The sequence below is a fragment of the Chiloscyllium plagiosum genome, unplaced genomic scaffold, assembly GCF_037043375.1.
Source record: "Chiloscyllium plagiosum isolate Xiang-an unplaced genomic scaffold, Cpla_swu_hap1 HiC_scaffold_30, whole genome shotgun sequence".
Taxonomy (NCBI): domain Eukaryota; kingdom Metazoa; phylum Chordata; class Chondrichthyes; order Orectolobiformes; family Hemiscylliidae; genus Chiloscyllium; species Chiloscyllium plagiosum.
This window is the reverse complement of record NW_028270168.1, coordinates 39,107,892-39,120,746: the sequence shown is the minus strand read 5'-3', so window position 1 is coordinate 39,120,746 and position 12,855 is coordinate 39,107,892. Positions and strand designations below refer to the sequence as shown.

Here is a 12,855-nt window from a genome sequence, read left to right as displayed (position 1 = left end):
TTGTGTCATATCATTTATTTTTCACTTTTTGTTTTACTATAGTACACATCATTGCCAGAATTAAGAGATTTTGATTATCATTCACAACCAGTTTTCATAACTTTCAGTTATCAAAAATGTATTGAAGTAGTCCAGTATTTGTCATCGACCATTTTTTTAGATTAAAAATCTCCCCTCCCTAATGAGAAGTGTCCGTAATGGTTATTGTTAGTAACAAACAATCTAAGCAATGTAGTGTCAAAAGCACACAACTGCAAACTCTTATTACATTAAAGCATTGCATTCAGTTCTGATATGCATGGTACATCAAGTTACCACTCACAATGTTTGCACTGCTACAATTTTGGACAGTTTTCAATGTCCATTGTCAAATATTGGATTAGAACCAGGAGTAGTGATAATGGTAGGAGTAGTGGTTCATAAGGGGATATCCTTTAAAGGGTCATTGCAGACTCAATGGGCCAAATGGCATCTTTCCACACTGTAGGGTTCTATGATTTTATGATAAGTATCAGCAGTGACGATGTAATTCTAAAGTAAGAGGTTAAACAAGTGAGGACCTTTGCAGTTTGAAAGCCATGGGAAAAATGATGAGTGAGATGAATAGAAAGATCAATGTAGAAATTGTTAGATGAGTAATTCATTTACTTTACTCAGATCAAGGAACCTTACAGCCATTGATGCATATTTGCCCAAATCAGACCCCCTCTGGTGCCAAGTTAACAGATCATTGCATCACTAATACAACATTAGCCCTTATGATTGATACATAAATGTTATAAAGAGCAATTCACTTTATTTGAAAAAAAGACTCCTCATCAGAGTTTCATAATCCAATAGAAGTGAGTCCTCTCCCATTTTGCTTATTTATTTGACAATGATGTTTTATGTAGAGTATTTGTGAATTCAAGCTATTCTTTCTTTTTAAAAAGTGTAATGAGCTGCATGTTGTGGGTGTTCTATGCTGGAAGAAAATATTAATAGCTACTTTGGTGAAGGTGGATTACTAATTTTAACCAGTTAAAGCTTTTTCTATTAAAATCATTCAAAGATAGTGATAGCTCAGGTAGCCAATTAAAGGAGTGTTGAAATGCTTCTGAGAATCTAATTGTATGTTTCATTGGGAACAACTATATGAAGACTAGTTGTTTATGTCAGCATTGTTTTTATTATTGTGAATGGATGTTAGAAATCTCTTAGTCTTTCGGTAATCATTCCGTGTAATAATAGCAATTATATTCTTGAGCTTCTGAAAAAAGTTTTTAATTGGCTACTTGACCTATCAATGGAACATTTTGTAACTGGAGAAACTCAGTATCAAAATTGACGTAAGAGAAACTTTGAAGCCTGAATATACTTCGGGCTGAATGGAGTCTATTGATCTACAGACTACTGCGTGAAAATCTCCTAACCTCATTTGACACATCTCCATATCTGTTTATTTTGCACTCACCTTCATTGATTTGGGCAGATGGTAGGTTTTGGTGGTGTCAACTGATTAATAATCCAGAAGATCAGGCTATCATGGATCATTGTAATAAATCATCTGATTCACTAACACCCTTTCGGGAAGGAAATCTGCCATCCTTACATTGACTGGCATGCAAACAGATTCACAGCAATACAGTTACCCTTGACTGGCCTCTGAAATGACTTTGTGTGTCAGCCAGTCCAAGAGTACTTTGCAATGGACACAAATGAAAACCTCACCAGTAATGCTAACATCCCACAAAATACACAAGAATGGCATAAAAGTTTTGTTCTCTGCATAGAGAAAGTTTTTTCATAGATTTTTTTTCCCCATTCTGAATGGGTACTGTAAGATGTATCAACCAGTTACAATTATATTGCAGTTTTAATTTATTAAAATATCCAAAAGATGTTCCATTGGAATTGTGAGAGATTCAGCGATCAGCCAATAACTTTTGACAGGATGTTGTGGCACTAAGAGAATTTATTAAGCAAGAAAAATTATTCTGAATGAAGGATGAAAGGTGGTTGATATCAAAGCTGGGTTAGTTCTTCCATCCCATTAACTGTAATGACCACAAATGGCTCTGTGTGATTTCTGAACTTCTTTTTCTCCTTCTGTCATCTTCAAACATTGTGTACTGAACTTCTTTTCATTGTCTTCATTTATTGCCTGCAGCTGGGGCTTCCAATGTCTTCTGAATTTACTGCCTTACTTTGATTTAACTATACCATTTGTAATCAATCCTGGACCTGTGAACAGGACATCTTCAAAACAGTTCATCACTTACAGTTCCTTATATAACCACTTATACTCACTTAATCTTTGTACCAAATTCCATTGATCTATACATTTACAAACATGCCTTCTTTGCCAACTGGTTAACAAAGCTCTGGGAATCTGTTTACTTCCCAATTGCTATGAGTATTTTCAATTCATGTTGCAGCTGACTTCATTTGACTCAAATCATAAAATCAAATATTTGAAGCATACATTTAGAATTAGCTTTTCATCAATCAGGGACTCATACAAATACAAACAGAAAAGAGTCCATAACTTGTACAACAAAATAGATAACAAGTTATAAAATGCTCACATTTCCCTCAAAATTATTAAAAATGAAGTTTGAAATCAGCCACAGAAGGAGATATTTGGTGAAAATCAGCTTGGTCAAAGGTATAGATTTTAGAAAATGGTTTGAAAGAGAAGGAAAAGGGGATCAAGAAAGAATCCCAGAGTTACGGCATGGGGAACTGAGGGAATAGAGGAAGCAATAGGGATAGGGAGACGGCAAGGCTATGAAGGAATTTGAAGACAAGGATAAGAAATTTAAAATCATGGGACTGCCAAACTATGAACTAGCATAGGTCAGCAAGCATAGAGTTGTGTGAGGTAGTACGTCTGTGAAGCAGAGTTCTGGGCCAGTTCAAATTTACTGAAGCAAAGGGAAAATTAAGATGAGGTCAGCTTCCATTACTCCCCATTACACAGGGTAGTGTTGGCAGACTGGTTTTTCATCTGGAGGTGGTCTGAAGCATACAGAGACTGAAGAAAGTGTACCACCAAACAATGGATATCTTATAAAAAAATCTCTATAAACTGACTATACAGAACAAAATTGGGAAAGGGGGTGTGGAAGATTACAAGATGAGAGGAAAGTGTTGCTGAGAAGCAATTGAACCAAAATTGTTTCTGTTTTTGTACTGAGGAGCTATGTAATTGAATCAATCTTCTTTTTAAGGCTTCAACCATAAACCTAATGCTTTGAGGATCAGTTCGAAGTGCTACATGATTTTTAAGCCATTTATTAGTTCAGCATTGAGTTTAATATCTGTAAGCTAACACCACTGCACACCCAATTCTAAAATTAGATTTGCCGAGTTACTCTGAAATCAGGAGCTTTAACCATGGAAACACCTACAGAGCAGAGTCATCAGCCTCACGATGCACAAGATACTGGTGTAACTATGAATGGTCTTCGACCAAAAAGATAAAAGTTGGTTGCCTGGCAACAAAGCAGGGGCTTTTTTTTCCAGCTGTGTTTGCACAGCAGTGCTTCTGAGCTAGTGTCAGCTTCAAACCATTGTTGGGGTGGTTTTCACACTGGTGTGAATTCAGACTCTGCAGTCGGTCATATGCTACTGTCACAGGCTCATGCTGAACGTCCATTATTTTCCGATTTCTGCACCAAATTGACCATAGGAATCACTTGAAGTATGAGAGGAACGCTTTATACAGTCATCCCTAAGCCAGGAAACTTTCTACATAATGCATGTAAAGTATCTATACTCCTAATAGGTATTATCATACATTAAACATAAATCTGTTCAGCACAGATCAATATTTCTAATTTTAGTAGCTTCCACATTTCAAAGTGGAGTGTAGACTAATCTTCTAAAGAGTTTTGTTTTATGACTTACATTATGGAATTCTTGAATACTTAATAATGTAACATTGCCCTGCTTAAATTACCAAAGGACATTTGGCTGAAATATATTTGGTGCTTAAAACCAAGGAACTCATTCACACTGTGTAACTTTCAGTGATGGTGTGAAGACTTACCATAATTTGCTAGCACTGACATTGTCACAGGCCACTGCCTGTGTTGTTCAAGTCATATTCTTCAATAAAAGATAGATAGCTGCTTTCTGGGACATGGAAGCAGTGCTATCCTGACATAGAACAACTAATATATCTGACAAAAAGTGCTGGAGATCACAGCAAAATATCTGGAATTAAGAGTTGACTGTTGGCCATGAAACCATTGTTGATTGTCGGAAAAACCCATTTAGTTAACTAATGTCTTTTAGGTAAGGAAATCTGCCATCCCACCGGCAAGACAGACCCAGCAGAGGTGGCAGCACAGTGGCATACAGTCAGGAAGGAGTTGACCTGGGAGTCATTGACATCGACTCTGGACCCCATGAAGTCTCATGGCTTCAGGTTAAGCATGGGCAAGGAAACCTGTTAATGGTTACCACATACCATTCTCCTTCGGCTGAAGAATCAGTACTCCTCCATGTAGAACAACATTTGGAAGAAACGCTGAGGGTGGCAAGGGTGCAAAATGTACTCTGGGTGGGGAATTTCAATGTCCACCACCAAGAATGGCTCGGCAGCAGCATTACTGATCGAGCTGATTGGGTCCTAAAGGATATAGCTGCTAGACTGGGTCTACGGAAGGTGGTGAAGGAACCAACACGAGGAAGAAACACACTTGACTCATTACTACTAATCTGCCAGCTGCGGGAGCATCTGTCCATGACAGTATAGATAAAAGTGACCACCTCACTGTCCTTGTGGAGATGAAGTTCCGCCTTCACATTGAGAATAACCTCCATTGTGCTGTGTGGCACTATCACCCTGCTGAATGGGACAGACTTCAAACTAATCTAGCAACTCAAGACTGGGTATCCATGAGGCGCTGTGGGCCATGAACAGCAGCAGAACTGTACTCCAGCATGATCTGCAACCTTATGGCCTGGCATATCCCCCACTCAACCATTACCATCAAGCCACAGGATTAATCTGGTTCAATCAAGAGTGCAGGTGATCAGAATATGAGAATAGCAGGACAATGCTTTTCAGTATAGACTCTAGCATCTGCAGTAAATTGTTCCTACAATATATCTGATACAAGGTTACCAAAATTGAGTAGCACAGGTTTTGACATGTTGGCTTTTCCAGTATTTCACCACTTCAACTGATGAAGGAGCAACATTCCGAAAGCTTGTGATGTCAAGCCTGTTGGCTTGTAACTTGGTGTCATGTGACTTCTGATTTTGTCCATCCCAGTCCGACACTGGTACCTCCACATCATGTTCTCCAACAGTGAACATGAAAGTGTGAAGAAGTGAGATAAAGCCTGTAGTCACATTATTGAAACACCCTGACTGCAGCTTATGAAGCAGTTGGAACTTTGTTTTCCCACTGGAAAGCATTTGAAATTACTCAGGAGTGTTTTTGAATATATTTTGGTGCATTTTCCAGAAAATGTTGCCCCATTGTCACAAGGAAGGAAGAGGATACAGAGATCTGCCCACACAGAGAAGGTGGAGATGGGAGCTACATTGACAGTGTCTTTGACAGCTGCATTGATAGCACCATGGGGAAATGGAACACAGGGGGAAAACTTTGCACCACTCCCTTTGCCAGCTTGGAGTTACATTCCTAGAGTGATAGGAAGCTGACTGGCAAGTTAATGAATGGCCTCAGCATCTATATATCCAAGCTGATCAGCTCTCCTGTATTCTGTCCCAACAATGCCATTATCTGACTCCTCTGTAACAGAACACATCAGTCATTTCATCCCCTGATGATGTGGCAAATGAATCGTCCTTGCCTCCTGACCTGGCTGGATCCCATTCATACTCAGGTAACTCAATGAATTCTGATCCGAAGTCTACACTAATCTCTGAGTTAGGAGTACAGCTGACACCTAAGCTGATGGGATCAGTGTCCCATAAGCAATTTCTTCATCAATGCTGTTGCTCTTCCTCTTAAGGATGTTATGGGAGCTAGTAGCATTTCTTTAATGCCTGAAAGCAAGAAATCTGAGGTAGCATCTGATGATTTGGATAATGTCAGTGGGGTGTAAAACAGGGGATCCACAGTTACGCTGCAAATTGCAACCCATGTATCTAAAAATCAGGATGATGGATTTCACACTCATGGAATTTAATACAATTTCAGTGAAGGGCAAATGATACAGTTCAAATTCAGGATGTTGTGTAACACACAGTGCTGCTCATATACACCTGCTGCTTTTGTCCCCCAGCAAAGTCTGCATGCCATCATCTCAGTGAGGGCTGCTTACTGCACTCAATAAAAAATAAAACCCTGTCTGCAATTTTAATCAATGTTGGAGTTAGCTGGTGATAATGTAGTCAACAGCCCGGCATTAAATTTCAGCAAATTTCAGTAGGAAACTACAACCACATTTTAATCCCACTCTAACCACACGCGAGCTACAACAAGTCAAAGACTGAGAATTCTGTGGTGGGGAATTCACCTCCTGACTCCTCAAAACCTATCCACCACCAATAAAGCACCAGTTAGGAATATGAAGAAATATTATTTTCTTTTCTTAATGAAAAGTGGCTCTGAAGACTTAGGAAGCTCAATGTTGCTGTATTGTGTCAGGAAGGTTGGAAAGGGTCTGAAACATCTAATCCAGAATGGATGGGTGTGGGATTAAAATGTGGATGTAGTTTCCTACTGAAATTTGCTGACAATTTAATGCAGGGCTGTTGACTACATTATCACCAGCTAACTCCAACATTGATTAAAATTGCAGACAGGAGACACTGAATAGAGACCAGCAGCAGGGAACCACTGCTAAATACTTCCATTTGAGAGAGTTAAGGTCCATATTGTCTTTCCTCACCTGGTAACACCATGTCCAGAATCACAGAACTTGTAAGGAGCAGAAGTAGGCCACTAAGACTGTCATGCCTGTAGTGGAGCATAAGTCAATGTAGGCTGGTACTTAAACTAATGATCTTCAGTCTGTGTGGTTTCAAGTTGTACCTGAAAGCACTTTTTCCCTATTTGAACTAATTTTTAGGAATAGAAGAATAGTAGGACAAAGGAATGAAGCAGAGATACAAATTATTTATTAATTAACCTGCATTTTCAGTTCTTTTTCTCTCATAATGTTGTGAATAATGCACCTGTGTGTTACATCAAAATGATTTTGATCATCATTGACCAAAGCAGCACAGTAGACATCTAAAAACTGCACAGTTGTGAAATGTGGTTCTGGATAAAGATGGAGTGGGTCAGCTGGAGAGAACATCAAAGCAGTGAAGCACTTCTCATGATGACGGCAAAGGGTCATTAGTCAATGTCATCAAACAAAGGCAAGAAGCCACATTCTAAGGCATGAAAACTTGCTGAAGTAGATGATTGAATGAAGATTAGAGGAATGCAGACCAAAAGGAGAAAGCAGAACAGTGTTGTTAGAAAAACTTGGATTGAAAATAGAAAGCTCCTATGAGGAATTGAAGAAGAAACAGAAGACCATGAGGTATGGAGCATGGACCTGCTTTTTGTCAGATCACCAGTACCACTCAGCTCTGAGGTTGAAGCAAATCTTAATTGAAGGCATGTGAGATATTTATGCATACCCAGTTCAGTCAGACGAAGAAAATTAAATTGGGTTTCACAATTACTGTAGTCATAAAAATAGGATCATGCTGGATGTGAAATAACTTACAACTGGTACAAGAATGCTTCCCATGACTTCTAACTTGACAGCTTATTAAGTAATTATAGGTAACAAAGTGAACATTCCCATGAGGTAACTGTAGGTAAAAGATAAAAGGAATTCAAATGAGAAAAGAAAGAACATTTAGTTTCTAAGTACATTAACGAATAAGCACTGATTACCAATCTTAAGAACATCCATTGACGATAAACAAATTAACTTTCAAGCAATGAATTAAATTGAACAGCTGTAAAAATAATTTCTAAAGCTTCACTCCACAGTTTTCTGATTAATGGTGGGGCAGCACAGGAGAGCAGTAACTCTTTTAATTTATCTTGAACTTTTCCACTGCCTAACAACAGATTCATGAGTGAGCATTAATGCTGTTTCTATTGCAACTTTGTCACCTCCATTGGCTGATGACAGGGACATGAGAAAGCATTAAGACAATTTACAACACATTTCACAATCCTCCCCAGACTAATTACAGGAGCACTAAAAACATATTCTGTTGTATTAACAACATGACAATGCATCAACATTGCTGCATCACAGTTGAGTAAGTGGGCAAATGCATTGCAAATGATGTATCATGTGAAAGGCAGATTATTATCCGAATTGTGATATATTGAGAAAGGGGGTAGTCCAATGACAATTGGGTATCCTTATACAGCAGCTGCTGGTAGTAAGTGAAGAAGTGAATCAGACAGTGAAGAAGGCAAATAACGTGTTGGCCTTCTTGGAGATACAATCTGTAGAAGAGCAGGGATGCCTTGTTGCACTTGTATAGGGCCTTGATGAGACCATATTTGGAATATTGCTGTTTTGGTCTCCTTATCTGAGGAAGGATGTTTTGACTATGAAGGGTCAGGAACAATGGTTTACCAATTGATTCCTTAGAAAGGCAAGACTGAGGTCTGAAGAGAGACTGGGTTGGTTAGGATTATATTCACTGGAATTTGGAAAAATGTGGAAGGATCTCATAGAAACCTATAAAATTTAAACAGGACTAGACATTCTTGATGAACGGCTTATGCCCGAAATGTCGACTCTCCTGCTCCACGGATGCTGCCTGACCTGCTGTGCTTTTCCAGTGCCACACTTTTTGACTCTGACCTCCAACGTCTGCAGTCCTCACTTTCTCCTTGACAGAGTAAAGTCAGGAGGATGTCCAGAACCATCAGTCACAGTCTAAGGATACGACACAGGCCATTTCACACTGAGTTGAGGAGAAATGTCTTCACCCAGAGAGTAGTGAGCCCGTGGAATTCGCTGCTACAGAAAGTGATTGAGGCCAAAACATTTCATGTTTTCAAGAAGAAGTTCTCAGGGCTAAAGAGATCAAAGTTATGTGAAGAAAGTGGTGATCAGCCATTGTCATATTGATTGGTAGAGCAGGGTTGAAGGGCCATTTGCCTACTCCTGCTCCCATTTACTATTGTTTCTATGTTTATGTTTCTAGTACAAGACTCCTTTCATTTGTACAGCACCTTTTATGACAAACCAAAGTGCTTTATAGTTTATTAAATGTTTTGAGATGCATTCATTGTTCTATTACTGAGAAAAAAAATGTTTTGCAATTAACAGACAGCAAAGTACAGCAAAGAGAAGTGTAACTGCATGTTAGGGGCAAGCTGCCAGAGCATTGGTGACTGCCATGAGGCAGACCATGGGAAAAGGACAGTTAATACAGCTTGCTCACTAATCAGTTTTCCATTCTCGGGAAATTGAATCTTTGAAGGAGTGTTGCAAGAGCCAATCCCATGGCACTATATTTGGCTTAGCTGTTCAGGTGGCAGGGAAGAAGTTTGTAAGCCTCGTACTGGTTGGGGATTTTCTTTAATTAGAGAAACAGACACACATCCCTGCAGCCATCAACATGACTCCAAGGTGGTTTGTTACCTCCGTAGTGCCAGAGTCAGAGCCATCACAGAATGGCTTCAGGATATTCTTTTCGGGAAGATGAACAGTCAGAGGTCATGCTCTGCACTGGAACTAATGGCATAACTAAGAAGGAGTATGTAGTGCAACAATCAGAATTTAGGGAGCTCAGTAAAATAATTAGTAGGCAGTACCTCCAAAGTTCCAGGATCCTTCAAGTTCCATGTGCAAGTGAGTGGAGGAATAGGAAGAATCAGCAGTTGAATGTTTGGTCAGAAAAATGGTGCTTGAGAGAGGGCTTTAGACTCCTGGGGCATTGGGACTGGCTCTGTGGTAGATAGTTTTCAGAAAGACAGATCTAGGTGTTAGATATTCCTGGTTACAAGGTGTTCAGAAAAGATAGCAAAGAAATAAAAAGGAGGAAGGTGGCATTTCAGCTTGAGGAGATCATTACAGTACTGGGAAAAGAGGATTTTTGGAGGCTTCCAAGATAGAATTGAAGCAGCTAAAGCTAAGGAATAGTAATGGTGCAATTATATTGCTCTGTATAATGTAAAGTCCACTGGCTAGTGGGAAGGATCTAGAGGAACAAATCTGCAAGGAAATTACTTAAAGATGGAAGGATCATACAGCAGTTATCATGGACGACTTTAATTTCACATTTTGATTGGGATAGTGATAGTGTAAGGACTAGCAAAGGTCCTCGCTTGTGCTTAAGAGAATTTCCTACGCATATTGTGTCCAGTGCAAAAGGAATGAAGACATTGCTGAACATCTTTCTTTGCGATGAGATGGGCCAAGTAGATTAATTGAATATTGAGAAACATTTAGGGGATAGTGCTCCTTTGATGCTACTGCTGGACAAGTTAGACCCCAGAATGAAATCTAGCTCGACAGATTTCTTTTAAATTTTTAACATGGTGATCTTTTACTGAAACAAAGTTAAAAATCACACAACACCAGGTTATAGTCCAACAGGTTTAATTGGAAGCACACTAGCTTTCGGAGTGACGCTCCTTCATCAGGTGATAGTGGAGGGCTCGATCGTAACACAGAATTTATAGCAAAAATTTGCAGTGTGATGTAACTGAAATTATACATTGAAAAATTGATTGTCTGTTAAGCCTTTCATCTGTTCGAATACAGTGATAGTTTCACTTCTTTCATGTGTAAATCACAAAACCTTTTTTTAAAGTTGCATTCTCGGGTTAGCTGTTAACAATGGTGATAGCTAGACAATATGTTGAAGGTGTTAGCCCCCTGTGTTCTCTGTCTATGACCTGATGTTTAGATTGATTCTAATCTAAAAAATGTCCAACACCGGCATCTCCAAATCATGATTATTGAAACAAGTTTGCAATGCTACAGGTTTGGTTTTATTGGTAAAACAGAAGCTCTTGTACAAAAAGAATAAAGATAAAATCAAACGTATCAAGCTATTCATATGTAAATCAATTTGAAACATTTCAAAACACGGCTGAACAAAATCCCATTTATTCCTACACCATCACTTTACAGTACTCAGAGAGAGTTCTCTTCTCTGTCATGTCTATAAGTTTGACATAACAATTTCTTTAATTTCCTTGTCCTGAATATTTGATAGTCTTTTCCTTGATTACTCATATAGCTGAGCTTAAATTTCCTTAGCTTTGAATAACTCCTTCAGAGCTCTAACCAAACACTTCTGGTCTATACTTTTCAAAGTAGCATCTTACACTGAGGTAACATATTTCCTAGCTGTTCTGAACTAAAACTTCCTTCTGCAAGACAAACTGTTTATACATCTAACCTCAACCATGCCTCCTGTGAACTACCATGAAAGGGCTATCCAATCTATGGGTTTGTCTCCAAAGCAACAATAAAAATCTTGTTTCTTCAAAACTAAAAGCATGCTAAAGCTTTTCAATATTTACTAATTTCAATCATAAAATTTTCACAATCCATACAAATTCCCATTATCATTCAGGAGTTGCTCTTTCACACATACTGGTTGGAAAATCATGGCTCCAGAAACACTGACAAGTTAATTATTAAACCTCTCTTACATAGACCTAAAATCTACATTCCACTAGTTCTTACTCTAAAGGGATGGTAATAGGAAATGCCATTGGTCAAACTAGAGTAGAAATAATCAAATTTCAGAGACTGGATGTCAATGGGACAAGAATGAGCTGGGTAGATTAGATTAGATTAGATTAGATTAGATTAGATTACTTACAGTGTGGAAACAGGCCCTTCGGCCCAACAAGTCCACACCGACCCGCCGAAGCGCAACCCACCCATACCCCTACATTTACCCCTTTAACGTAACACTACGGGCAATTTAGAATGGCCAATTCACCTGACCCGCACATTTTTTGGATTGTGGGAGGAAACCGGAGCACCCGGAGGAAACCCACGCAGACACGGGGAGAACGTGCAAACTCCACACAGTCAGTCGCCTGAGTCGGGAATTGAACCCGGGTCTCTGGCGCTGTGAGGCAGCAGTGCTAACCACTGTGCCACCGTGCCGCCCATAAACCAAAGGTTGGGGGTAGTTTAACAGTGTCTGAATGATGGGCTATTTTCACTGCAGAAGGCCTGCCCTTAGGTAGATCACTATTACATTGCAATAACTTCATGATGCCCTGTCAGAAAAGTGAAAAACAATGAAGTTAATCACTCATTGTAATTTTTGAAATAAAATCATCTTTATTTCTCAATAATTTTCATGTCATAATTTATTGTTTGAGAACAAATGATGCCAGATAATGTTATCAAGTAACATATTGAATTTGACCAATCGTTGGCTGAAGACCATATCAGAATTGATGGAGATGCATTAAAATGAGGTTGAAAATTCAAAAAAAAAAGCAATCTGCATTAATTACATGTGGAAACCAATAGAATGAAGGATGTGCTATGGAAGCAATTAAAAATTACTCAGAAGCTCCTTTTAAAATGCCAGCAGAAATTATTTGCATGACTACCTCCCATTTCTTCTTTGTAGGTGTTCTGTGATATGGAGATCAATGGAGGAGGATGGACAATCTTCCAGCATCGTGAAAATGGGAACATAGACTTTCACCGTGACTGGAAAGAATATAAACTGGTAAGAAGCATTTCACTTTTGACTTAAAAAATAACTTTCTGAATTTGAAAGCAACAATATCAAAATCAAATGCTTTTCTCTCAATATTGGCATGAGAAAGTAATCTGTATTTATTTGCATCAAAAGAAAATGCCCTAAGGCCAAGTATGGGATCCACCTAGAATCATAGAGGCATAGAGATGTACAGCACGGAAACAGACCCTT

General features: G+C 38.9%; 1 protein-coding gene across 2 annotated transcripts in view; it reads left to right on the top strand.

Annotated features, from left to right (window-relative positions):
• Window positions 1-12,855, top strand: part of LOC122563725 (angiopoietin-2) — a 243,994-nt gene that overhangs the window by 135,874 nt on the left and 95,265 nt on the right. For both annotated transcript variants that reach the window (XM_043717869.2, XM_043717870.2), the window contains one exon: window positions 12,550-12,651. In XM_043717869.2, coding sequence (XP_043573804.2) covers window positions 12,550-12,651 — 102 coding nt within the window. The remainder of the gene's footprint in view (window positions 1-12,549; window positions 12,652-12,855) is intronic.